General features: G+C 39.5%; 2 protein-coding genes across 2 annotated transcripts in view; both read right to left on the bottom strand.

Annotated features, from left to right (window-relative positions):
- LOC138762391 (uncharacterized) overlaps positions 1-6,524 on the bottom strand; it is a 307,807-nt gene extending 301,283 nt beyond the window's left edge. The window contains exons 1-2 of the mRNA XM_069936157.1: positions 6,227-6,524; positions 2,585-3,193 (exon numbers count right to left, since the gene is read on the bottom strand). Of these exons, the coding sequence (XP_069792258.1) occupies positions 2,585-3,193; positions 6,227-6,524 (907 nt within the window). The remainder of the gene's footprint in view (positions 1-2,584; positions 3,194-6,226) is intronic.
- A 3,673-nt stretch (positions 6,525-10,197) lies between these two features.
- Positions 10,198-26,067, bottom strand: pxmp2 (peroxisomal membrane protein 2). The gene is made up of 5 exons (XM_069932839.1): positions 25,902-26,067; positions 20,861-20,977; positions 18,273-18,435; positions 14,227-14,346; positions 10,198-12,271 (listed from the first exon to the last, which is right to left on the bottom strand). The coding sequence occupies exons 1-5, from the start codon at positions 26,006-26,008 to the stop codon at positions 12,203-12,205; spliced, it is 576 nt and encodes a 191-aa protein (XP_069788940.1). The 5' UTR covers positions 26,009-26,067; the 3' UTR covers positions 10,198-12,202.
- Positions 26,068-27,588: the final 1,521 nt, after the last annotated feature.

Genomic DNA, 27,588 nt, shown 5'->3' with positions numbered 1-27,588 from the left:
CAGGTTCTGACACCAGGTGCCCTTAAGCCAAGTCTCTAGTAGTGCCCAGCCCATGTAGGTCCTTCAATCATAGTGCCAGCAGTCCACCGAGGCCATAATCCTGCAATTCCTCGCCTATACAAGCATTTATCTGAACATCTCTTAAATATAGTGATTGTATCTGACTCTACTACCTAATCTGGTAAGGAATACCAGATATCAACCATTCTGTTTAGAAAGCCTTCCCCTCAAATCTCCTTTAAAACACGTTCCTCTGATCTGAAACCAACAATCTTTTTTTTAAAACTTTTTGACAGCACCACCATAAGAAAAAGATCTTAATGAGGTCATTCTTCTTTTGCTCCATGGAAAACAAACCTCTCTTCATAATCAATTGTTTTTTGGGAAATAATTTATCTTTTGAACAAATGAAGTACAGATATGGTATAACTTACAGTACAATGTTTGCATACCACGAACTGAAAACCTACTTAAAGGACAAATTGGGAAGCAGGCTGAGGTTACCAGAAGGAAGCAGCTTTGAATATGTGATTACAGACAGAATGATAATTAAAAGATTTATAACAAACATGTACATCAAACTGCAAGAGAAAGAGAATGATGAAATAAGCTGTAAACCCAAACAAAAGTGGGAACAAGATCTAAACAAGGATTAAAAAATGAAAAATGGGAAAAACTATGCTCCGGAACTATGGGAAACACAATAAACACGAGGTTACGCATGATACAATACAATTGGTTATACAGGATATAGATCACGCCCCCAACGTTAAATAAATGGGACCCAACAGTATCAGATAGATGTTTTTGCTGTAAGAAGGAAACGGGAACAACAGTACATGCAATTTGGGCATGTGAGAAAGTGGAAAAATTTTGGGAAGATCCAAATCAGGTATTAAATAAAATCACAAAAAGCAACATACCAAAAAATCCAGAGATCTTTCTTCTAAGTAATACAAGTACTAAAGAATTAGGCCTCAAACTGGATGAAGCAGAAATAAGATTTATTATGATAGCCTTAGCTGGAGCAAAAAAATGTATAATGTCAACTTGGAAATCAGAAGCCTGAGAGTACAGCAATGATACATAGAAATTAATAAATGCATTCCATTGGAAAAAATAACACGTAATTTAAAAAATAAAGTCACAGTATTCGAACAAATTTGGGAACCATACATGGAACACAACAGAGTGGGCCTACCGCGGACCTCCACCCCCTAAAATGATAGAATGAGAAGACGACGAAATGAACTGACCCAGTGTGTAAAAGTAGATGACACAATTTTCTTGTATATTTTAATTGTGTGAGGACATTGTTTAATGGGTTTATTGTATATGTTGAATGTTGAGTGGGTAGGGAGGGGGGTGGGAAGGAGGGAAGGGGGAAAAAGGGGAGAAAATGACACTGTGTATATTCAAGAAGGAAATGTTTGTGTGCATTTTGGTTAATATGGTTCATAGTGTGAAAAATATTTTAAAATTTTAAAAACCTCTTCATAATTAAATTACTCCAACCCAGGAAATATTCTGATGAATGTCCTTTGCACTCTCCTTAATGGCATATATTACAGGTATATTTTCATATACATCTCAGATCAAGTTCACGCCATTCTCAGGAGAGATGGTGAATTTAACATCCCAATTTTTCGATTTCATGCCCAGACCTATGATAGTAATTACATCATATGCCCCCTTCACCATACTTTTTAACTGTAGCACTACTTTCAGGAAACTATGGTCTGTTTATCAACACACCTTGGCACCCTGCCATTTATTATATATGGAAGACACCCATTTGTTTTTACAAAGTTCACAACTTTGCAATTGTCAGGATTAAAATTTCATGTCCTGCTGCAGCTTTGCTACCCAAAATATCACCAACTTTCATATATCATTTGCAAACTTATCAGACCTCCAACATTCACATGGAAGTCTTTGGGTTCTCCCTCCGACGGGAGGAGACCATCCTTAGGACAGTAACCATGATGGTGGATTAATGAGGGGGGTCTCGAACTCGAGGATGTGCACAGCTGCTAGCGAGGCAAGCAAGGCTGCTGGTCACTCGAGATCAAAGGACTCGCATCAGGCTGGCTCATGAGAATCAGACGTCGGAACCTGGATTCGAGAGGATGGTGTGGGCAAGAAAGGGTCCCATAGGGCCCTGGACACTGAAGGCTTCATTGTCGAGCAGGAGGCTTGGATCTGGGCTCAAGTTGGCCGGTGGCTTGAGCTAAGCGGAAGTCTCGTGCTGCTGCAAAGGCTGTGGGCACACTGGAGGCGAATCACCCAGCCAGGGACTCTGCGGGAGTGGCTTTTGCTGCTCTTCCTCTGACTGCAAAACCCTAACGGGATCTCTGCCTTAAGGGAGACTGAATATTGCATTTCTGTTTTATTACAATAACAGCAAATTGTATCTGACCTGATGAATAATAGGAGTCCGAGTTCCACTGCACTTCATTAATCATTTATTGTAGCTAGAAAAACACCAGTGGGTGTCTTTTTAACCTTATGAACCTGTAATGGACTATCCCATAACTCTAGCCCCACCCCCATAACGTGGAGAAACAATTAAATATGGACATACTTTTGGTTTGTTGAACAACGACAGATTCTGGTCCAAGTCCACACTCTGCGACCGTGTCGTCATCCGCCAGTGGCAGCTGACGAGAAAAAAGATTCACCCCCTCGGGGGTCCAACGCCCCCGGTGCGAGGTGCTCCTTTCAATCTCCCCGATCACACTCACTTTCACGTCCTCCACCGTGTCGCTCGGCCTCGCCTTCACCGTGACTCGGCTCCCATCCACAAGCCAAATGGTTAACGCAAACGAGTTTGCCTCGCTCATTCTCGAAAAGATGGCACAACAACTGATATATAAAAAATAATAAATAAAACACCGGACAGTTGGTCTCACCGACTGCGCAGCGCGAAAGCTCTCGCCGCGCCCACGGCCGTCGCGGTCCCCGAGCTGGAACTGCGTCACCTCAGCACGAGGCCCGAGCACGCGGCGGCCAACGGCCGGGTGGCGGCACGCGCGGTCCCCGAGCTGGAACTGCGTCACCTCAGCACGAGGCCCGAGCACGCGGCGGCCAACGGCCGGGTGGCGGCACGCGCGGTCCCCGAGCTGGAACTGCGTCACCTCAGCACGAGGCCCGAGCACGCGGCGGCCAACGGCCGGGTGGCGGCACGCGCGGTCTGTTATTTAAATGTGCACGGGGGAGGATTCGGGCAATGGGAAAAAATAATGGACCCTTCATTGAAAGGAAGCGTGACGTCTCTCCCCCCCCCCCCCGCAAGGCGGTGGTTGAAGGGTTTGGACAGGCGTTGGGAGCTGTCCCGCTGGAGCTCGAGCTCTGCTTCCACGAAGCCCATGGCCATCTGCAGTTGGCAGCTCTCCACAGAGTCCAGGTTTGCTGGAAGCGCAGGGTTGCGACGCCGAGACCAAAGTGAATTGGCATACCTTCTTCCTGGGAGGGTCCCACAGGAGGGTGTTGGGTGCACTCACCCGAAACGGGTGGATACGATACAAAGGATGTCGGAATCTGCAGCAGTAAAGAAAAATTGCTCAGTCGGCCCAGCAGCATCCGAGGGGAAATAAAATTGACCAGATACTTCGTGGAGACTGTTTTCACTAAAGGCATTAATAAATCATCCAATTAGATGACTTGGCTACTGAGCTCGCATTGCACCAGTGCTTGAAAAAAATCAGAGGAAGTATTCTGCCAAAATACCATATTGCAATGAGTACAAGAAAGTCCCTCCTGACAGCAGCAGGTCTGGACATTGGAAAAGAGGTTCACTTTGCTTATTTGAAGAAATGCAGGCCGCTATAAGATGGTTGCCCCTTTGCCAGACTAAAAGCATATTTGGTGCAAGACCTTTGGTATGCAGAACAAAATGGACAATGCTCTTCTTCTGAAGTATCAATGAAACATAACAGTAAAGGAACGTGGAAGGTGGTGTGTATTTTCCCCTTTTAAATAACCTCACTCCAAAGAAGCAGTAAGCATCTTTACTCTGATGTATGATGTCACACGCACACGCATGTTCCCGTAACACTTCCCCCTCCAAAAAAGTTTTGTGCTTACTGGTGAAGTATAAAGTTCATTTAAAGCATAACTTCCACTAATGGTAACTATAGATATCACGCTATCTAACTTAAAATGTATTAACTGGAAACATACAAAGTCTTTAAGTCACAGCCCATATGTACTAAATAAAGTCTTTAAGTCACTCCACATACTCTTTTAGATGCTCTGGATGATGTTTTTCTCTCTTGGATCTTCTCGGGGATGAAGAACACTGAATCGAGGTACAACTTTTCACTATTTCTGGAGCAGATAAGTTCTTGCTGCCTGGCACTACTGGTTGTATTTGTCCAGCATCTTGCTCCTCTGCAGCTCTCAATGAAGGTGTCTCCACAACTGGTACCGGGATTATCTCAGGGGCATCATAGTCAGATTGTGCCCAAAATGGAACTTCGGGGGATCATTCACAATCAGAACAGAAATGAGGTGCTCGATTGCTCTTTAACTGGTCGATGTGTCATTTCCGTATCTTGTTCCCCACTAGTACTAAATGTGAACATGGACTTGTGTTTCTTTATTCTCCCAGTAATCTCTTACTAATACTTGTTCTCAATCTCCAGAGATTCATTTAGTATGACTGTCACTTTAAGGGTTCATCCAGGCTGCAACCATTCAGTTGTGGTGAGACTGGATGGCACTATCAAGTGCTGACTATAAACAAAGTTGATACTCTGGAGGAAGAGAAAGAACAATGGTTGATTACCCAGAAAAAAACAGGTGGTGAGAGCCATGTGAGTGGGACATTTAAAGAAACAGGATTTCATTATTGACCACCAGCATCTGATCAACACCGAGGTGCAAAGACTGTGTGAAATGGACAATTCGGCCGATTCTCCCTGCCAGGGAAATTAGTGAACCATCATGACCAAAGGAAAGGTCACTTTGATTGACCCATATCTGGGTAAAGGAAACAGAATAGCTGCATCAAATCATGACCAAGTTGATGGTCATTTTGACTGACCTATGCCGAGGTTTTGGTAGCATCATGGAAGTCACTTATTTTGTTTCCCCATGACCAAGTTGATGGTCATTTTGACTGACCTATGCCTAGGTTTTGGTAGCATCATGGAAGTCACTTATTTTGTTTCCCCTACACAAGGAAAGGGGAGTTGTGACAACCATTCATCCAAAAGGATATGTGGAACACACAATAATCACATCAACATGATGGAGTGATTAAAATGCTTTAATTACCAAAAAACCTGATCATTACTGATGCACGACTTAGCCAGGTTCCAGGTACAGGAGCAAGAGGGGGCAAGTCTGGGTTTGCCAGCCTTTATTGGGAATTCCAGGGAGGAGTTAGGGAAGGTCAGGGAGGTTCGGACTGGCCAGTCCATACATCTATGCAAATGCCTTTCACCACATTCACCCCTTCTTTGAGATAAAACCCGGCAGGGTGATGTGGCGACGTGGAGCATATACTGTACTTTATTACATATATACATTGTTCATAGTGTTCATCACAGGTTCAGCTCGTCCAGTGGTCTCGTGATCCGCTATGACTTCTGAGGTGCTGGGCGAGGCCCCTGTTGTTCCCGTGTTGAACTCACAGGACTGTGTACCTATGTCGGTGGAATTTTGGTTACAGAGCCCTTCGCTTCCTGTTGGGGTGGATTCCTTGCTGGCGAGATCTCTGTGGGATTGACTGCCGCCAGTGCTTGACTGGTACTGGGTGAGGGGGGGGGGTGGTGGAGAGAATACATCAAAACCCTGGGATGTGGATGGGTGCTGTGTCAATTGACCATCTGGTTCTTCTGGGATTACCTGATCAGTATTAGTGTACCCTGCACGGGTCAGGTCTTGTACTGACACCATGTCCTCCTCCCATCGTGGTACCGCACAAATGCATATTGTGGGTTTGCATGTACCAGATGCACTCATTCCACCAGGGGATCTGTCTTGTGGGGTCTAATATGTCTGTGAAGAAATACCAGCCCTGGTGTCGTTAGCCAGATTGGCATAGTGGTTCCGGATGCTGACCTCCTAGGAGAAGAAGAGTATCTCTTGGGTGATGGTATTTGTAGCCATGCACAGCAGGGACCTGGTAGCAAGCAGCATTTCCAGTAGTACCTCTTGCCACTGGGAGACAGGGATCCCTTTTTACGTGAGGGCAACAGAATTGGTCTCCAGATTGTACCGTTCTCCCTCTCCACTTGCCCATTCCTGCGGGGGTTGTGGCTAGTAGTTCTGTTCATGGCTATCCCCACTGCCTGTAGGTACTGTTGCAGCTCCTGACTCATGAAGGAGGAACCCCTGTCATTGTGTATGTAGCTGGGATATCCAAACATCGTGAATATGGTCTGGAGTGCCTTGATGACCGTGGCTGCAGTCATGTCCAGACAAGGGATAACAAACGGGAACCGGGAATACTCATCCACTATATTCAGGAAGTTGAGATTCCTGTTATTGGATGGGAGGGGACCCTTGAAGTCCATACTAAGACGTTCGAAGGGACAGGTTTCCTTAATCAGTTGGGCTCTATCCGGTCTGTAAAAATGCGGCTTGCATTCAGCACACACCGAGCAGTTGTGGCACAGTTCCCAAATCTCAACTGAGTAGGGTAAATTTCTAGCCCTCACAAAGTGAGACAGCCTTGTGACCCTGGGGTGGCAGAGCTTGTCAAAGCTCCAGACAATTCACTTGTGCGCTGATGCATGTTCCCCGGGACAGAACATTGGGTAGCTCATTAAGCTTCCCAGGCCGGTATAGGATCTCAAAATTGTACATGGAGAGTTCAATTCTCCACTCCCTAATCTTATTTTTTTATTTTACCCCGCTGTTTGTTATTAAACATAAATACAACGCCCCTCTGGTCTGTCAGCAGGGTAAATTGTCTACCAGCCAAATAATGCCTCCAGTGGCACACAGCTTCCACTTTAGCCTGGGCCTTTTTCTCAATGGCCAAGTGCCTGAGTTCTGGGCCCTTGGGTGTTCTAAAAAAAATGCCACTGGCCTGCCTGCCTGATTCAGCGTGGCTGCTAGGGCAACATCAGAGGCATCACTTTCCACTTGGAATAGGATGGATTCATCAATGGCATGCATCGCCACCTTGGCAATCTCATCCTTGATGCCCTCGAAGGCTTTACAAGGTTCCACTGATGGGAGAAAGTTTGTTGTCTTCATGGCCGAGCCTTGACTATGTAATTGAGGACCCATTGGGCATAATAGGAAAAGAATCTGAGGCACCTTTTCAGGGCTTTCAGGTTCTGGGGCAATGGTAGTTCCCTAAGGAGGCACATTCTCTCGGGGTCCGGGGACATGATCCCTCCCTCCACCATGTATCCTAGTATCGCCAGCTGTGAAGTGCGGAACGTACACTTCTTCTGATTATACGTCAGGTTTAGGGTTTTTGCTGTGGCGAGGAATTCCCTTAGATTCGTATCGTGTTCCTCCATGTCATGGCCACATTTGGTGACGTTATCCAAATATGGGAACGTTCCCTTTAGCTTGTGATCGTCCACCATGCAGCCCATCTCCCTTTGGAACACCAATACCCCATTCGTCAGACCAAATGGCACCCTGCGTAACTGGTAACTGATAGTCGGCCATCGGCTTCAAAAGGCATATAGGGCCTGTGCTCTGGGTGGGTTGGGATCTGATGGTGTGCCGACTTAAGGACTATGGTGGAGAAGACCCTATATTGACCCCATGTCGGCGATTCTGGGTAGGGGGTAGGCATCCAGTAACGTAAATCTATTCACATTCTGGCTGAAGTCTATTACCATCCGGTTCTTCTCCCAACACCCCCCCCCCCCCCCCACACCAACACCTGAGATCACCAGGAGCTATTGCTGGGCTCCATGATGCCTTTGGCCAACAGCCTCTAATGTTTTAATGAAACATCTGTCCTCTGGGCGATATCTCCTGTTTTTGGCAGCCATAGGTCTGCAATTCTCTGATAAGTGCTCGAATAGCAGAGGCAGAGGGACCCGAAGGGTGGACAATCCACACATATTGCCCAGCTTACTCTCATTGGCTGAGCTGAATTCCTCATTCTGCACTGTGATCGAGGTGTGCAGACCGTCAAACTGCATCATTACTCTTTCCAGCTGACACTGGAAGTCTAACCCCAAGATAACCAGTGCGCAGAGTTTGGGCATCACCATGATTTTGAAATCCCTGTACTCCCTGCCCCGCACCCTTACGTTTACCAGTCAGTACCCACACACCTTTGTGGACTGGGCTTTAGATGCCAGGGATATTTGGCACTTTTCTGGAGACATCTTCTGTGCACAGCGCTTTATTAAGTCCGGGTGGATAAAACTTTCGGTGCTCCGTGTCAAACGAACAACCCGTGATGCAACCGTTTACCTTAATGTTCATCATCGAATCGAACTAGCTGGTGAGGCTTGTTTTGATCTAGCATCAGGGAGGCCAGAGTTAGGTCCAATTCGGTCACCATTGTACCATTCCTGTCGGTAATATGTTGGACTTGGCACCTCAGAAGATGCCTGCCCCCAGTTCTTGCACATGGCTGTGACCGGAGGTGAAGTTAGCGATCGCTGATCAGAAGCCAGAAGAGATGTTAGTGATTGTCGTCTTGGTGACCGCTCCCCCAAAGATAGTGACCCATCCCTCGGATTGCATGTGGTACTGCTGGTAGTGGGCTGCCCCCGGAACACTTTCACATAGTGTCCTTTCTTTTTGCAATTTGAGCACCCTGCGTTCCTGGCCGGGTAGGACTTCCAGGGGTGCCTGGTCAGAACCCGCACTTGCTGGCTGCGGCCACCGCTGCTGACGGTGCCATACCTCAACGTGGCGGCACCCTCGTTCCCCATGTGGATGCCAGACCGCCGGCGGTGTAAGCCTCATAGCTTTGCACTGCAGTCTCTGTCACCTCCCTCAAGTCCAGTACTTCTTGCAATGTGCAGTTACCTTTTTCCAGGAGTCTTTGACAGACCTGGGTTGATAGCATGTTTGTCAGCAGTCTGTCCCGCATCAGCTCATCGGCATACTCACCGCAGTACACCTGCAGGCTCTAATCATTTCTCTCAATGCCCACGCGAACTGTGCGAAGGGTTCCCCAGAGCCTTGACGCCAGATCATTAATTTGTACTTCGCGAATATTAGGTTTGTAAGGGTCCCATACTGCTTCTGCAGCAGGGCCGTCACCTCATCGTATGTTCAGCAGTCTCTAATTATTTGAAACGCCCGATTGCCCATGAATGCAAACAGGATATCGTACTTATCTTCAGCATCCCTTAGGTTGTGGCAGCACATGAACGTCTGCATCTCATGCAGCCACCTCTCAAAGGTAACATCTGCGTTGGGATCCCTGGGTTCAATCGTGAGCACAGTCGGCTGGCAAACCTCCCATTACCTGCTGCAGAGATGATGCAGACCCCAGGGGACCACATGACTGGGTCGACTCCACTGTGTGTGGGCTGGATGACCAGGTATCTTCCTGATCGTTGCTGCCTTGTCCTGAATGCTGAGTTTCCATGGCTTTTGTTTTGGTAATTAAATTGTGGAGCACACAATAATCATATCAACATGATGGAGTGATTAAGCCGCTTTAATTACCAAAAACATGAGCATTACTGATACACTACTTGGCCAGATTCCAGGTACAGGAGCAAGAGGGGGCAAGTCTGGGTTTGCCAACCTTTATTGGGAATTCCAGGGAGGAGCCAAAGAGGAGTTAGGGTAAGTCAGGGAGGTTTGGACTGGCCAGTCCATACATCTATGTAAATGCCTTTCACCACAGGATATTTCTCAGCAAGAAACGACAAGGATTCGTGAGTTTTCAGCAGTCCAGTCACTCAGTCTCTCCCACCTCCTTCGTAATTACTTCTGGGCATCAGTTTAAAAGTCTATGTTTCAACACAGGATTTCTAAGGCTGAACTTTGGAATGACTTTCCAGAATTGTGCCGAAGCTGTAATGGTTTGGGTATCACTCTCATACACACACACACACACATTCGCGCATAGTTGGGGTTAAGTTAACTTAATGTGTTATATTATTAGTAGTTTTTAATAAAATTCTCAGCACTAACATCCTTTTACTCAAAATCCCATAGATTCCGTTGTCCAGAATGTGGATTTTTGTTTTGATCCTCGTTGCCAATTTGTTGTGCATTTTCTCTTTGAAAATAACCTCACTTGAATGAAGCTGTACGCATTTTTATTCAGATGGCACCAAACTAAAACACCATACAATGAAGCTCCGTATACAACATCACGTATTCCCATAACAGAAAGGATTGTTTGCACAGAACCTTTCTCCAGAGACAACAAAGATTCAGTGACTACATGAAATCAGCAAAATGCTATCATGCAAAAATAAATGATGGTTAAATGCCTTTGAAGAGAAGCAATGTGTATGCTTTGGTACGATAATCATGAGCCATTATGTCTTCCTTGACCAAGAAGTGTAATTGCTTAACAAAACACACATCAAATATCTTAAAGCCTTTAATATATGCCAACACACTGAATCACTCAATGTGAGAACTTACTCTGTATTGACAATTAGAACTTAACATAAAAAAATTGTAAAGAAATACATTTTATAAAAAAAAATCATTTTATACGAGTCATGGAGAATAGAATTTTGAATTAAAAGATTTCTAAAATTATTAACATTTTGTACCAGAAATTGTTGAGAAAATGCTATAAAGTGGATAATTTGTCTTTATTTATAAAAAAGAGCACTCTGCATTTGTGCCATGGGATAGGTAAATCTAGCATCTTGCTACAAGTGCTTCATGATTTGTGCAGCTTCATAGTTTGGGAAAGCAAACTAGATATACTCACCATAAACATCAAGAACATAAGAAATAGGAGCACCAGTCAATTGATCTCTTGCGCCTGTTCTGCCACTCAATAAGAAAATAAGATTATGGTTGATACACTTTTGACTGCAAGACTATTTTTATTCTCTCCCCATAGCCCAAACTCCTTTGTGGCCTAAAATCTTCACCATCATAGATATTCAGAATAAAGAAATTCAGAAGAATGAGAGTTGATCTAATTTATACATAAACTATTGATACATAAAGTATTCCAGGGACATGAAACATGTAAACAAGCTTCCTTTATGGGCAAATTTGAAAAGGGCATGGACTGGGGAAAAAAGACTGAAAAAGGAGGGAATTTTTGAAATTCTTTACAGAATGTTAATTCATTAAAAATAATAAAAATTGAGGAATCAAGTTAAGAGATCTGGTAAGAAACTAGCATTGATCTCAAAATCTGACCAGGCATGATCTTATAGAATGGTGAAAAGAAAAACCGTTTTCCCTACTTTTGCTTCTATTTTTCTTTATTTCATTGTTCAAAGACAAATTTAATTAATCCATGATGATCTTGGGTACTATATCCAAAATTAATTTGATTATCGTCTGCTACTTTCTCTTAAGGGGCAACACCTTTTCAGCACATCCTGTGCTCTCTATAAGGAGTTTGTATGTTCTCCCCGTGTCTGCATAGGTTTTCCATGGGAGCTCTAGTTTTCCCCCATTGTTCGAAACGTGCAATTGGATGTAAATTAGGCAGCACTGAATCATGGGCTAAAATGGCCTGTTACCATGCTGTATGTTTAATTTAAAAAAAAAATGTAATACTATACAATCAAATACACTATCATTACATTATCAATTAATTTGGAATATTAGTTTCTGGTTCTAGATATATTGGTAAATTCATTTAAATGTTATTTTAAAATTTGACAGATTCTAAGCAAACTAAAACCAAATATATTAAATAATTACATTAAATAAGATTCCTAAATGTAGTCTATATTTTGCAGTTATCACAGGCATTCTTGCTTTGTTTTAACAATTTATATCCCCAACATACACCCTTGATTAAATACCACCTTGTAATTATAAATCAAAGGTACTGAAAAAAAATGTTGACAATAGTTGCAAGATTAGTTGATCTCCAACAGTTTAAAAAAAAAATCCAGTTAACAGTAAATGCTTCATCTAGCTTACACAAAAGCACATTTTCCAAGTAAAACAGTTATCCATCTGTGAAATGTTTTGGGAAATCATTAAAAATTATATTAGTATTTGGCCATGTCTATTCATTGCAGCCTTATGTCAAGGTTATTCTCAGAGTGAAAGAAACCATTACAACCAGATAGCGGTTAATATTAACGATGAGGCCTCATCTTCTCACTGAAGCAAGGTATGCATACCAGAACAGAGCTACCAAATTTGCAAACAGCACACGGAACTGGAAAACAAATAGCAAAGAACACAATAATAAGCATACAAGTATTTCATCCTAATTGTTATGACATTTGCAATAATCTAAAAGCAATTAAGTACCAGGAAAAATGAACCGTTCCCTTTACATTGATGATTCAAATGCTTCAATACTTGGGGTTTGTAAACTTATCCCTAAAATTATTTCATCTGCTTCCTACTAATCTATCCAAAAAAGCATATGCTGAAATTGAAACTTTTTGTCAAAGAAGTATCTGAAATTTATTAAGTGTGTTTTGTAACAGAGAATGTAAAATATATGGTGATCAGGGATACATAATGCTGTGCACAGAAAAGCACGGAGTGTATGTGGTCGGTTTACACCATATAAGGAAAAATATTCAGTCATAGAAAAAAAAAAGCAATTAAAGAACACAAATGGTCAACAATGGGAATGCGAACAAACATTGCGATGAAGGCATTTATAAGAAAACTATTTTAACCTCTGCCCATGTTTAATATATAGAACGAAAAATACTGCATGTTCTGTTTATATTCTTGAAGTTATGATCTCATGCAGCGAAGGATATGGAATAGGATATTAGACAATGTATTTGCCCTGCACTATCATTTTACTGTCAATGGATCAGGATATCAACATGAGGATCTGTCATGTAATCACGAAGAAAGCTCGCCAGAAGCTATATTTTGTGAGGAGTTTGAGGAGGTTCGGTATGTCACAAAAGACCCTCAAAAACCTCTATAGATGTATGGTGAAGAGCATTCTGTCTGATTGCATTACTGTTTGGTATCGGGGATCTAATGCTCAGGACAGGCAAAAACTCCAGAGGGTTGTTAACTCAGCCTGCGACATCACAGGCACCAGTCTTCACTCCATCGAGGACATTACAAGAGGCAGTGTCTTAAGAAAGCAGCCTCTATCCTTAAAGACCCCCACCACCCAGGCCAAGCCCTCTTCACTCTGCTATCAACAGGAAAAAGGTACAGGAGTCTGAAGATGACCACTCAGAGGCACAAGGACAGCTTCTTCCCCTCTGCCAACAGATTTGTGAATGAACAATGACCCACATGTACTACCTCACTTTGTCTTTTTTTTCTTCTTTTTCCTGCAACTTTTAATTTATTTTGAAATGTGGTACAGTGTATAGAAATGTTTGCACTGTGTTCCATATTCATGACAATAAATTCTGGTTCTGAACAGTTCTGGCAGCAATTTCCTGCAATATGATGATCAGAATTGTGGACGTTATTTAGGTTGTGACTTACATCATGCAATACATAAATATATATTCCATTCTCCTTTATTATTTGACCAATTGCACCTTTTTAACTATTGTATTGAGGTATCCTGCTTACTTTTGAAGATCTGTGGAACTGAATCCCAATGCCCTTCTATTTCTCTGCAACTCTCAGTATCCTCTCATTTATTATGCTTGCAACAGTTCTCCAAAAGCATTACAGGTACCTTGAAATTCTGGAGATTGAATTCCTTTTGCTAATCATTTTCACCAATTGATCTCAATTTACTCCTGCAAGCTAAGGCTTTTCTTTTCATTGATGACATGTTTTAATTATCAAAAAGTTTCCTTATCATTGCCCCTGACATTTTAGTTATTATCAACATATACTGCTGACACTAAAAGATCATATACTGTGCCCTCTGGAATCCATTGCAAACAATGGGAGAGTCAAGGGAAGCTGCTGAGGTTTTCTGAGTATCCATGAGGAGTATGCTGTTGAGACATCATAAATGTGTAAGTAACTGACTAGTGTAAAAGGTAGGTGAGTTGAATATATAATTGCTTGCTCATAATCTTTCTTATCAGCAACAATGCTGATAATTCTGAATGTTTTATAGCTCTATGCAGGTGCATTTGAAAATGTCTGCTCCAACATATTGAAAGTACTCAAAGGTCCAGACAAAACATCTAGATGCAATACCAGTCAGCAAATGTACTTTACCTGAACAGGCACATAATTAATGTTAATGTACTGAAAGATGGTCCAAACTTTCCAATTCATTTTCAGTGCTACCCAGTATCCAGTCTGCATCTTGTCCTTCAGTGACTTCAAGTTCTTTCCCTATTACAGACATAATGATTATGTTTTATTTAAAATCACTTTTGTAATTCATTCTGCTCATTATAGCTAACTGACATTTTGTAAAATAAACCACTTCAAAGCACTATAAAATTAACTACATTTCCACTGAATTTTCAAATGAGCAGGCAAGTTTGCATTCCACATTGTCCCACAAACAGATTATACTGATTAGAAGAGAATATTGGGAAAATCATCTGCAAAACTTCTTGTCTTTCTTCAAATAGTTCCATAGAATCTTTCATGACCACCCAAGTCACTGAAACATGTTGACAAAACCTTTGTTTCATCTCTCATTGGACAGCATATCCAGCACTGCAGTAATCCCACAATGCTGTGTTGATGATCTAACCTTCACTGCACTGTTGCATGAGATTTGAGTACACAACCGAGAGATAGTAGTCCTGCTACTGCACCAAATAAATACTAAAGCCCAATTAAATTATTCATGGCACTTCATTCTTCTTTTGAAAAAATATATCTCAAGATTGCATTGCATTTTGTTTATGTTAAACTGAATGGGCATGATAAAGGAAAAAGGAGATATATTCACAGTTGGAGTTAATGCAAAAAAAAGTGTAGTTTTAATAGTGCAGACAAATCTTTTGGTGATGCCAGAATAGTTCATGTTTAGAATTGTAGCTCATAAGGTTTAATTTTAAACCTTTCAAATTCATAGTCTTTTGAATCAAATTAATTCAATATGCTCTTTGCTTTACCACTACTACACATGAACATAAAGCAGTGCGTAGTCACTTAGTTCCTAAATTCACTGTTTAATAAGATTATTTCAAACTTGACTGTCATCTCAATCTGCATTTCCATCTACCAAGGTAACCTTCCACATCCTTCTTTATCAAGTAATGATCTATCTCTGCTTTACAAATAGTCAGATTCAGTATTCAGATGCTCTCTGAAGAAGTGAGATCCAAACATCCATGATCATCTGAGAAAAGAAGGCTTTAGAAACTCACACAAGTAGAAACATCATCTCATTGTCCATCAGTAAGGATCTCACATATTTAAGAGTGAGTTGTCTCTCACTCTTGCAAACTCTCACTGACTAATCTGTACAGCTTTCCTTAAGACATCTCACCAATTCAAAATATTATTGAATTGATTTTTTTTAATTGTCATGTTTACCAAAATATATTGAAAAGTGCTATTTTTCCTGCTATCCAGGCAATTCAACCCATATTTCAATGTAATAGATAGAGCAAAAATAAAACAAAATTGCAGAGTACAGTGTTATAATACGTAAAAAAATGCAGAATATTTACTTACTCAAACGAAGTGTAAGATATAGAGAAAAGTACAGATAAGCAATGCAAAGATCTTATCTTTTACTAATGAGTGGACCTTTCAAAAGTATGATAGAAAGAAACTGTGGTTGAATCTGGAGGTTAATTTTCAAAGTTGTGCATGTTTGCTCAATAGAAGGTGGGAGAAAACAGTGTGACGTGATAGTCTGGTAAATGTTCTAAAATATTACCATTTTTCTTTAAATCAGGAGTATAAATACTGTCTCCGTGACTTCCTTGTGAAATCCAACACATTTTCTTCCAGGAAATTTGGCACTTACAACAAGATCCCACTACCAAATACATCTTCTTCTCTCTACCTTCCATAGGGCCGCTCCCTCATTGATTCACTCATGCACTCACCCCTCCTCACAAATCCCCCCCCCCAAAGCATGCCACACTTGCATCCACACCTCCACCCTCACAATAGTCCGGGGTCCCAAACAAGGCTTTCAAGTGAAGGAACATTTAACTTCTGTATCTGCAGGATTGATTTACTGCATCCGGTGCTCTCTTTGTAGCCTTCTCTACATTGGAAAGACTGGGCACAGACTGGGAGATCACTTTGCTGAGCACCTTCGCTCTGTCTGCACCGGTGACAGAGACCTCCCGGTGGCCAACCATTTCAGTCTGTTTCCTACTCCTGTACTCACATGTCTGCCCATGGGCTCGTACTATTCCACCAAAACTACCTATAAATTGGAGGAACAACACCTGATTTTCCTTCTGGGCACTCTCCAGGCAGATGACATTAACATTGACTTTTTCGGTTTCTGCTAACTTGCTCTCCTTTAACCCTCTCTTCTCCCTGTCAGCTCTCCACTCCCTTCCCTCTCTATTCATCTAGCCATCCCTCCTCCCCTTGATCGCAGCTGTGCCCTCCCTCCCTTCTCCACCTATACCTCCTGCCTTTGAAACCACACCTCCCCCCTTACCCTTTTATTTGCACACCTGCCAACATTTTTCCATACCTTGATGAAGGGCTCCAGCCTGAAACATTAGTTATGTACTTTTATCTTTGCTATTAAAAAATACACTGTTTCACCTTGTTAGGTCTGCTTTGTTCATGAATGAGTGAGTCAGACACCAGACTGAGTCGAAATCAAGGTTCTTTGTTCTTTATTACCGGATTGTAACACTTGCAACTAACAGTGTGAGTTGGAGAAGGCGCATTCTGCCGTTATCAGCAAGTGGTGTTTTTTTATACCTCAGGATACGTACTTAGTAAATTATCATACCATTACATTATTACATTGTCCAATGAATAAACTGTTGCTATCCTTCTCTGCTAGCTTGCTGCACATCAATTTGTCATTACCACTCTTATCTTGAGAGTACAAGGTCACAACTGCATCTTGTTACGGCCCAGCACTGGGTGACTCCTTCTTCATTCCCAGCTCATGATGTTTTTACCTAACAACCTGCAAAGTTTCTCCAGCATTATGTTTTTACTGTCTTCATTACACTCGGTGATGTCTCACCAATGTTCACCAAAGTATAGCCTCCCTAATTTTCTATTCAATTCCCCTCACAAAAAGCAATTAACATTCTCATGGCTTTCCAAATTACTCGTTCATTACCCAGATCCCTCTGTAGCTCAGAACTTTGCAATTTTTGTCCATTTAAATAACAAGTTTATCTTTTATTTTACTTTACAAAATGGACAATTTCACATTTTCCCACAATCTGCCAGATTTTTTCCAACTCTGTTATCCCATCTATTGCTTCCCTATGTTGACAACCTTGTGTCTTCAGCATTTTTATATAAACTGCAAAATGTTGATCCTCTTCCTGTGACACCAATTCCTGTGGCATGCATCTTGTCAACAAGAATACCATTTTTACCTACTGGGTTTCCTGATTGCCAGCTATTCTCTCCACATCAAGGAGTTAGCTTCCTCTACCATGAGCTTTTATTTTCTGCAATAACCTTTGATGCAGCACCTTATCAAATACCACCTGGAAATATAAGTATATTTGTCCACTGATTTTTAAAAAATCTTTATTCACAGTGCATACTATATCTTCAAAGAGCTCCAATAATTTGATATGATAGAATGCATTTATTAAATTATTTGATAATAACAACAAGCTGTAATTACAGATCACGAAACTACAGCAGTGGGAGATATATAGCTTTCTTGTGAAATTTATAAATTGACTGATTCACTATATTTTTTTTCAGATAAGAAGTTTTGGGAGGGTGGTAAATTGACAAGAAAATTTATATTGAGCTTTGTTTTAATCAGAAAACATGCTAATTGAAGCCTATAGAATATTCTTCACTGCATTTTTTTCCCCAGGGTTGAATGATTAATAAGTTAATTGAAACAATTTAGTTTAGTTAAGTTTAGTTTAATTTAGTTTAGTTAAGTTAAGTTTAAAATTTACTATTTTGTTTTTCATTGAATAAGTTCTGACATAATTTTTCTCAAAGTCATAAAGTCGATGTGGTCATTTTGTCTTACAGAGAGCCTATAACTTTACTATCTAAAATCTTATAACTCCATGCCACATCATTTTGTGCCTCTTCAACATATTTGCTGTCAAGCCAAACAACGATCTCAGAATATTCATTTTGGCATAATAAAAATCACTAAGACCCACCTCAAGCAGAGAAATCACCACAAAAAAAAGAGCAAGGAATGCTGGGGCAAATATCAGTCGGTCCAGCAGAAGTCTTTTTACTTGAGAGTATGGAACATTAGATGGAACCAGCTTATCAAGATATAGATAGAAGTAATGACTTAGGGGACCCGTGAAAATGAATCTGAAACAGAAAATAAAAAAGGCAAACATTTTTTTTTAAATGATGGAAAGTGACTGGAAATATTTAGATGATTTCTTATTAGGCTTCCACAATGAAAGTTTGGAAAAGAATTAATTACATGAATCAGTCCATATGTGGCAAAGAGACACAAAGTAATAATTATTAGTCAAGCACCTCAGGATCAAAAAAAAAACAAATAACTGAATAATGAGCAGACATCATGCCACCATTCCCAAAATGACACTTGACAAGTAATGGACTATCATATTGTAAAATAAACTATATTTGGCAGAGGCAAAAAGCAAAAAAAAAGATACAAAATGGGTTTGATGGCAAAGGGACTGATAAAAAAAGGTGAATTTGGAGAGGTGAAAAAAAGTTTTAATAAAGAGATTAAGAAACCTAAAGCTCAGTTCAAAAGCATACAGCATACCAAATATTTGTGTATAATCTCATTCCGTCCGAGACTGAAGATAACAGATACAAAAGGCAAATACAAGGATATGAATTACACTATTACACTGCAACAATCTGGAGTCAGACCCCAGAACTACTTATAACCCTAGCCATTCAATGCTCCAGATCACCATACCTTGTACTTAGAAATCTGCCTTTGTGGTTGCATTATAAGAACATTACAAAATAAGAAATAGGAGCAGGAGTAGGCCATCTGGCTCATCTGCCAGGTTCGCCATTCAATAAGATCATGGCTGATCTGATTATTGACTCAACTCCACCTATCTGTCTTTTCCCCATATTCCTTAATTCCTTTTTTATGTAAAAATCTAACTAAACCTTAAATATGCTAAATGAAGTAGCCTCAACTGCTTTCCTGGGCAGAGAATTCCATAGATTCACTACTCTCTGGGAAAAACAGTTTTTCCTTATCTCCATCTGAAATCTACTCCCCATAATATTGAAGCTGTATCCCCTGGTTCTCGTGTCACCTACCGGTGAAAACAATTTTCCTACTTCTATCTTTCATAATTTTATATGTTTCTATAAGATCTCCTCTCATTCTTCTGAATTTGAGTAAGTATAATCTCAAGTAATTTAATCTCTCCACATAGGTCAAACCCCCTCATCTCCGGGATCAACCTGGTGAACCTCCTCTGGACTGCCTCCAAGGCCAGTATATCCTTCCTCAAGCATTGAGACCAGAACTGCACACAGTACTCCAGGTGCGGCCTCACCAGTACCTTGTACAGTTGCAGCATGACTTCCCTGCTCTTGAATTCAATTCCATTTGCCTTCTTAATAGCCTGTTGTACCTGCAACCCAACTTTTTGTGATTTATGCACAAGCTCTCCCAAGTCCTTCTGCACTACAGCATGCTGCAGTTTTTCACCATGTAAATAATAATCTGCTCTTCTATTTTTCCTACCAAAGTGGATGACCTCACATTTACTAATGTTGTACTCCATCTGCCAGACCTTTGCCCACTCACCTAACTTAACTATATCCTTCTGCAGCCTCTCCACATTCTCTGTATAATTTGTCTCCTCTTCCAAATTATCAATATAAATGGTGAACAGCTGCGGGCCCAGCACTGACCCCTGTGGCACCCCACTATCTGTCAATCAGAAAAACACCCATTTATCCCAACTTTCTGTCAGTAAACCAATCCTCAATCCACTCCAATATACTTCCCCCGTCTCCATTCATCTGTATCTTATTGATAAGTTTCTTGTGTGGCACCTTATCAAATGCCTTCTGGAAATCCAAATATACAATATCAACCTGTTCCCCTCTATTAACTACACCCATTATATCCTCAAAGAACTCCAGCACATTTGTCATACAAGACCTGCCCTTTCTGAATCCTTGCTACGTCTGCCTCATGGAACCCCTTTGTTCTAAATGTCTTGCTATGTCATCCTTAATGACAGCTTCAAGCATTTTCCCGATTACAGACATTAAGCTACCTGGCCAATAGTTACCCGTCTTATGCCTACATCCCTTCTTAAAAAGTGGTGCGACATTTGCTGTCTTCCAATCTGCCAAAACCTGCCCAGAGTCCAGAGAATTTTGGTAAATGGCTACCAACGCATCAACTATAACTCCCACCATTTCCTTCAGTACCCTGGGATACATCCCATCAGGACCAGGGGATTTGTCCACTTTCAAACCCATTAGTTTGCTCATCACTATCTCTTTTGTAACAATTATTTTATCGAGGCCCTCACCTCCCTTCACACCCCTAACACCACTCTTTGGCATGCTGGACGTGTCTTCCAACATGAAGACTGACACAAAATATCTGTTCAGTCTCGGCCATTTCCTCATTACTCAATATCAATTTCCCTTTCTCATGCAATATCAATTTCCATTTTTCACTTAATAAAATTTGGTAAAATGTCAGACTAAACATAATTGTCTGACATATAGAATTAAAAAGTTGATAAAAATATGATACCCTTCTTACCCAAATATTCCAAATCTGACTGGGCCTCCAAAGTTTAAATTCTTTGATATACTTAGACCCTTATTTCGCTGCTCCATCACTTGAGACAAAACATTTCCAAGTCCCGATAGAATACCACTGGAAGGGGAAAAATAAACACAAATGAGCACATTCAGAAGTTGATTTTCTTTCTTCCTTTAGGGATCTAATGGTTTCTGTACTGAAAGATTGGAAAGATACAAATGGGAAATTAATCTTTTTTGTTTCATATTTTTTCCTTTTTCTACTTGCTGAAAAGGGACAGCAGCAATAATTTTTGAAATATTCATGTGAGATTTTTTTTCTCATTTTCATATTGCATAGGAATAACCTTAGATCTTTCCATTCCTTGATACAATTCCGCCATTCAGTTTTAACAAAGCTAATAGGTATCATAACTTCAGCTACTCATTTTGGTTCTTCAACTCCCTATCTCTTTGTCTAACAAAACCATCAATTGTTAATGTTTAATTAACCTAGCCTTGATAATTTTGCAGACAGAATTCCAGATTTCTATCACATTTTATATAGAGAAATACTTTCTTATATAATCTTTGAATAACCGTCTAACATTTATTTCTTCCTATAACACTCTCACACGAGATTTTTTTCAATCCTATAAAATCCATTCATTTATTTACAACATATATGTATCACTAGTAAGGAGTGAATTTATTGCTAATTCCTTGATACCGTCAATCAGTCAATGCTGGCCCACCTTGTAATCTGTGTTTGGAATTCCATAATAGAACTAGACAATGATGAAAGAAAAGCAATATAATTCCAAGTTAATACTGTGTGCCATTTGTAGTGGAATTTGCAGGTGTTGGAATTATCATATAAAACAGCATAGTTGGATCTCCTTTTTTTAAAAAATATGTAAGAAAACACTCAGTGCAAAATGTCATTAACCATTGTATTTATTCGCAAACCATTATATTGCATATATTCAATTCAAAGGACAGGATTTTCTTTGCATTCAGTGTCCAGAATTAAATCGAGGACCTTGTACACCTTGTACATTTTCTACCTGCCTACTAGATTTTAGTAATTTCTATATTGGAACCCCAAACTTCTGCTTAGCCATAGTTCCTAGCTGCTCACTAAAAGTCCAGTTAATCTTTCTTGCCTGACTATTGGACCATTCTAATCCACCTCCCACAATTTAAAGCACATAATTAATGCCATTCTGTATTTAACTGTGAGTATTCAAATGTGATATCTAGAGAAAATGTGGAAAGTGTTCTTTGCTTGTACTTCAAAAGTACACAAACAAATGAAGAAATAATGTCCAAGCTTTGTTCATAATCATGTCCATGAACAGAGGCGGTCCAACTTTGTGTACTCCGTTGCTGTAAATATCTTGTCTTACTTTAGTTTTGCAGACTGTAACCATATGAGTACTTTGTCCATATCTTGTAAATGATTAATTTTAGTTGAGATTGCTGATTTCAGTGAAACTCAGAATGCTTTCTGCTTAAGGATCACGTTCAGTTTCAAAAGAAACTTTTTCGTTAAAAAAAAATCCCCACTTAGATTTTAACATTTGACTTTTAAATTTTTTAAAATTTAATACTTCACCATGAACCATGTTAATAACAATATATACAAATATTCAGCATTAAAAAATACACAGTGACATTTTCATTTTATCCCCCCAAGAAAAAAAAGAAATCGTGTAGTCCAAAATTTCATATTTAAAAATGTTCATACTTGTATCTTATCGTTTTAAGAGATTGAGGTCTGAAATTGACAGTTTCTAATATGGTTCCCAAATTTGTTCAAAGAAAGCATATTTGTCTTTTAGATTATAGGTAATTTTTTATAATGGAATACACTTGTTAATTTCAATGTACCATTGTTGTAATTTTAAGATTGTTTCCGTTTTCCAAGTTATCATTATGCATTTTTTTGCTGCTGCAAGCGCAATCATAATAAATATTTTTTGAACCTTGTCTAATTTTAGACCTAATTCTTTGTCTTTTATGTTGTTTAACAGGAAGATTTTTGGGTCTTTTGGTATCCTATTTTTTGTAATTCTATTTAATATTAGGTTTAAATCCTTACAAAAAAATTTCACTTTTGTACATGTCCAAATTGCAAGTAATGTTGTTCAAATTTCTTGTTTACAATGGAAGCATCTGTCCAATATTGTTGGATTCCATTCTTTTAACTTTTGAGGTGTAACACATGTAGCCAATTGTATTGTATTATACAAAACTGAGTATTTATTGTCTTACTCATGGTCCCTGCACATAGTTCCTTCCATGTTTCATTCTTTATTAATATATTTAAATCTTTTTCCCAACCTTGTTTGGGTTTATACATTGCTTCTTCATTTTCGTTGTATTGCAATTTGCTGTACATGTTTGTAATAATTTTTTTTACTATATCACAGTGTCTCTAATTAAGTTTCATCACAGCTACTCTCAGGTCATCTTAGACTAGTTCCCAACTTTTCTTTTAAATAAGTTTTCAACTGATAGCATGAAAATATTGTACCATGTGATATTCCGTATTTATTTTTTAATTGTTCAAATGCCAATAAATTATTTCCCAAAAAGCAATCTTTTATTCTTTTAATTCCTTTTCTTGTCCATTCATTAAAAAATAAATTGTCTATTGTAAAAGGAATTAATGGGTTTGGTATTAATAACATTTTTTGTATTTGATAATTTATCATCTTTCACTCCAGATGTATTCTTTTCTATATTTTTAGAATATGATGTGGTATTGGTAGATTGTTGTGTTGCACCAGTTTCTCATCCCATTTCTAGAGTAAATGTTCTCCTAATTTACATAATTCTATCTTGAGCCAATCCGGTTTTTCTCCCATCTGATAAAAATCTGATAGATATCTTAACTGTGCTGCCCTGTAATAGTTTTTGAAATTTGGTAGCTACAAACCTCCTTGTTTATACACCCATGTAAATTTTTCCAAAGCCACTCTTGATTTTTTACCCTTCCATAAAAACTTTTATTAATTTATATAGTTTCATAAAAAAAATCCCCTGTCAAGGGAATCTGTAGCATTTGGAACAAATATTTTAGCCATGGAAATACATTCATCTTGATGCAGTCTACTCTCCCTATTAAAGTTAATGGTTAAACTTTCCATTTCTCTAAATCTTCCTGTTTTTTTTAAATTAATGGTTCGTAATTTAATTTATACAAATGATTTAAATTATTATCTATCCTGATACCAAGGCAGCGTATGGTCTGCGATTGCCATTTAAAAGGGGATTCTTTTTTACATTTTGCATAATCAACTTTGTTCATTGGCATCACCTCACTTTTATCAATATTAATCTTGCATCCTGATATCGCCCCATATTCTTTCAATTTTGTAAATAACCTTTTTATTGACTTATCTGGGTCTGTAAATATACTATAATATCATCCGCAAACAAGCTAATTTTAAATTCTTCCTCTTTTATTTTTATTCCCTTTATCATAGATTCCATTCTTATCAGATCTGCCAATGGTTCTATAGCCAAAACAAACAGGGAAGGTGATAATGGACATCCTGTCTAGTTGACCTACTCAATTTAAAGTGGTCTGAAACATATCCATTTGTAACGACTTTTGCCAAAGGACCATTCTACAGTGCTCTAATCCAATTAATATTTTTTTCTGGTAATTTGAATTTCTGTAGTACTTTAAATAGATAATTCAATTTCACCCTATCAAATGCTTTCTCTGTATCAAGAGGTCCTGTTCATCAGAATCCTCTGCAGCAATTTTTCCTATCATTAATGTCAAGGTCCATGGAGAAATACCAAAGAAAGAGTCAGGAGATTACTCCTGTGGTTTTCAAACTGCCCCCCAAACTCACATTCCACCTTAAGCAATCCCTATGCCAGAAGTGCTCTGTGATTAGTAAGGGATTGCTTAAGGTGGTATGTGAGTGGAAAGAGAGTGTTTGAAACCCACTGTTTTAATCACACCAAATTGACTCATTATGAGCATAGTTTCATAACTCCAAAGTAAATGGGATAATGACAATTCTTCTCAAGCAAAATATTTCAGCAACAATTGGGTCTAGAGCAGAGGTTCTCAACCTCCCACCCCGCCCCCCCCCCCCCCCCCAACTCTCATACCATCTTAAGCAATCCCTTATTAATCAAAGAGTAAATGGTATTGGGATTGCTTAATGTGAATGGGAGTTGGGGAGGGGCATTTTGAAAATCACTGCGAGTTGTCAATGTGGGCCCAGTGGAATAACCATATTAAAACTCTGAAACGACTTTACAATGTCTTTTGGACACATGCAATGAGTCTGTTTCAATTACATAAATGCCAGACCATCACTTGGCTTAATGTTACAAGGTCCTAAATCGCCTGACTCTGGAACACAAAATGAAACATTACGTATCATGATTATGGACTTGCAGAATATAAATAATGATCATTTTAGAGCACGACTTCTTAGAAGGGCGAACAGAAGAGAGATCATGCGCTAAAGGGAGTCAAAGGAGTTACTGAATATTTATAGTGAAGATGTCCGAAATATTAGGAAAGAATATATACAAAACCCAAATAAATAATTTGACAACTGCAAACTCCATTCGGATGCAATCTCAGAAAGGGAAGGTAAAAAGTTTATAATCAATTATTTCATACAAATGTATGTGCAGAATAGATCCGTTTCAGAAACAGTGAAAATTATGTCAGCAAATGCATGATTTTAATCAAAATATACATTTAATATACACGTATTGTGGAATTTTTCCGACAAGAACGTGTCCCGTTCATTTCAATGCAATTCATGGCCAGCCGGACACTTGTGAAAGGACGATTAACCGAGTAACTGCAGCTTGACAGACGATTTTCTTTGCTCAAAATAAAATAATTCCCCATTTTCTTGAGCTCATAAAACACATACTATTGATGAAAAATCTATGATCGGAGGCGAATATTTTGGGAGGAAAAAAAACACGGAAAATGAAATAAAGAATCAGATGCAACTTAGAGTTGACGTCCCGCGGGAAACGCGGACTCGATTCGATTGCAACATGACTACCTGGTTACAGACTTCGTCAATATTGGGTACTTCTTGAGCAGAAACAAGTATTGTTGCAGCAGGAGTCGGTTGAAAGGCCGGTCAGATGGAGCATGTCCCGACATCATTCTTGCAAAGCATAAACCCTAACCTCACACCACTCGTGAACACGATCTGATCGACAAATTGCTGAACATTTACCGTAAATCATGGCGTCGGAGGTTCAGAATCCAAGAAACATCGAAGTGAGAACCAACAGTCGCTCCTTCGGCCTTTTGAGCCTATTCCTTCATTCAATGTGATATTGGGTGGATCTATTCTAACTCCTTGATAATGTATTTAATGATATGACATCGACTGCCTTCTGTGGAATAGAATTCCAAGGATTCCCAGCTCCCTAGGTCAATAAAATCTTCCTTTATCTTTAATCTATGAATGCTGGAAACATCCTTCTTGCATCCAATCTGTCCTCTTGTTTCCTTTTAAAATTGTGTAGCTTTCCATGAAATCCCCTTTCATTCTTTGAAACCCTGGGAACCTAATTAATTTAATATCTCATGATCAGCCATGATCATATTGAAAGGCGATGTAGGTTTGAAGGGCCAAATGGCCTACTCCTGCACCTATTTTTCTATGTTTTCAACATCAAATCCTGGTCCGAATATCAGCACTGGTGAGATTCACTACAGGAAACTAGCATCTGTGTCCTACGACAAACTATTGACTATTTTACAAAATTTTAAAATATGACTGATAACACAGACTTATAGATACAACCTGAGCATTCTTTCGATTAACTATTACTCTAATATGTCAATACTGTTTTGTAAACATATCAAGTTGAATACTGAACCAATGATGGACCTGGGATTCAATAATGTCTTATAAACCTCACCAAAAATTTTATGTGAATTGTCAGATCTACTGCTTTTTAAATACCACTGGGTTGTGCACACTAGGAGTAAGTGGTCAACATGGAATCTGTTGTCAATATGTATGACATAATTTTGAGTCTTATGTACCTCCACTACCTCTCTTTGCATTGGCAATCTGCTTGAAGCTCCCAGAACCCAGACTCTATGGTACAGACACAGCCCCTTATTGAGACACATTGCTTTCAGTTCCTCTTCAAATTGGATTGGACAAGATTCAACTTCCTATAATGTTAATATCCTATTTATTACCATTTAGCTTCGTTAGGTTTATATTCTTCAAAGGATTGAGGTGCGATTTGATAACTCAAAAGATCTTGCTTCATAGACTATGAAGAATCCTCCTTTTGTGTGCAAATGGACTCCCCTGTTTCCCAAAAGGCCATTGTGTGATAAGAAGTGTAATGGGGCTTCATCCCATTATTCTTAATAAATTGTTGAAACTGAATTTTATTGTCTGGCTCTCTTTTTTCACCCAGACTGTGTGTATCACAGGTCTCAACCATATACATTATCATGCACAAGCTGATATGTTTGATCACTAGCCATGTCAAATGTCTAACAATTAGTGCCAAAAGTAACGTATTTTTTTCTCACAATAGTTGATATAAGCTTGCCTTGCATACCAACTCACACTAAGTAGTGTCTTTGGAGGTTGTGTTCAGCAATTGTGACATTCTGGCATAGTTCATGCAGGTCAACTGGCAAGTTTTTAGCCACTGCCTTTATGGTTTTCCACGTCTAAATGTTGTTCATGGAATTCTTGTAGGGTCTTC

The sequence above is a fragment of the Narcine bancroftii genome, chromosome 4, assembly GCF_036971445.1.
Source record: "Narcine bancroftii isolate sNarBan1 chromosome 4, sNarBan1.hap1, whole genome shotgun sequence".
Lineage (NCBI taxonomy): Eukaryota > Metazoa > Chordata > Chondrichthyes > Torpediniformes > Narcinidae > Narcine > Narcine bancroftii.
The sequence above is the reverse complement of the archived record's forward strand: the minus strand, read 5'-3'. Positions and strand labels throughout refer to the sequence as shown.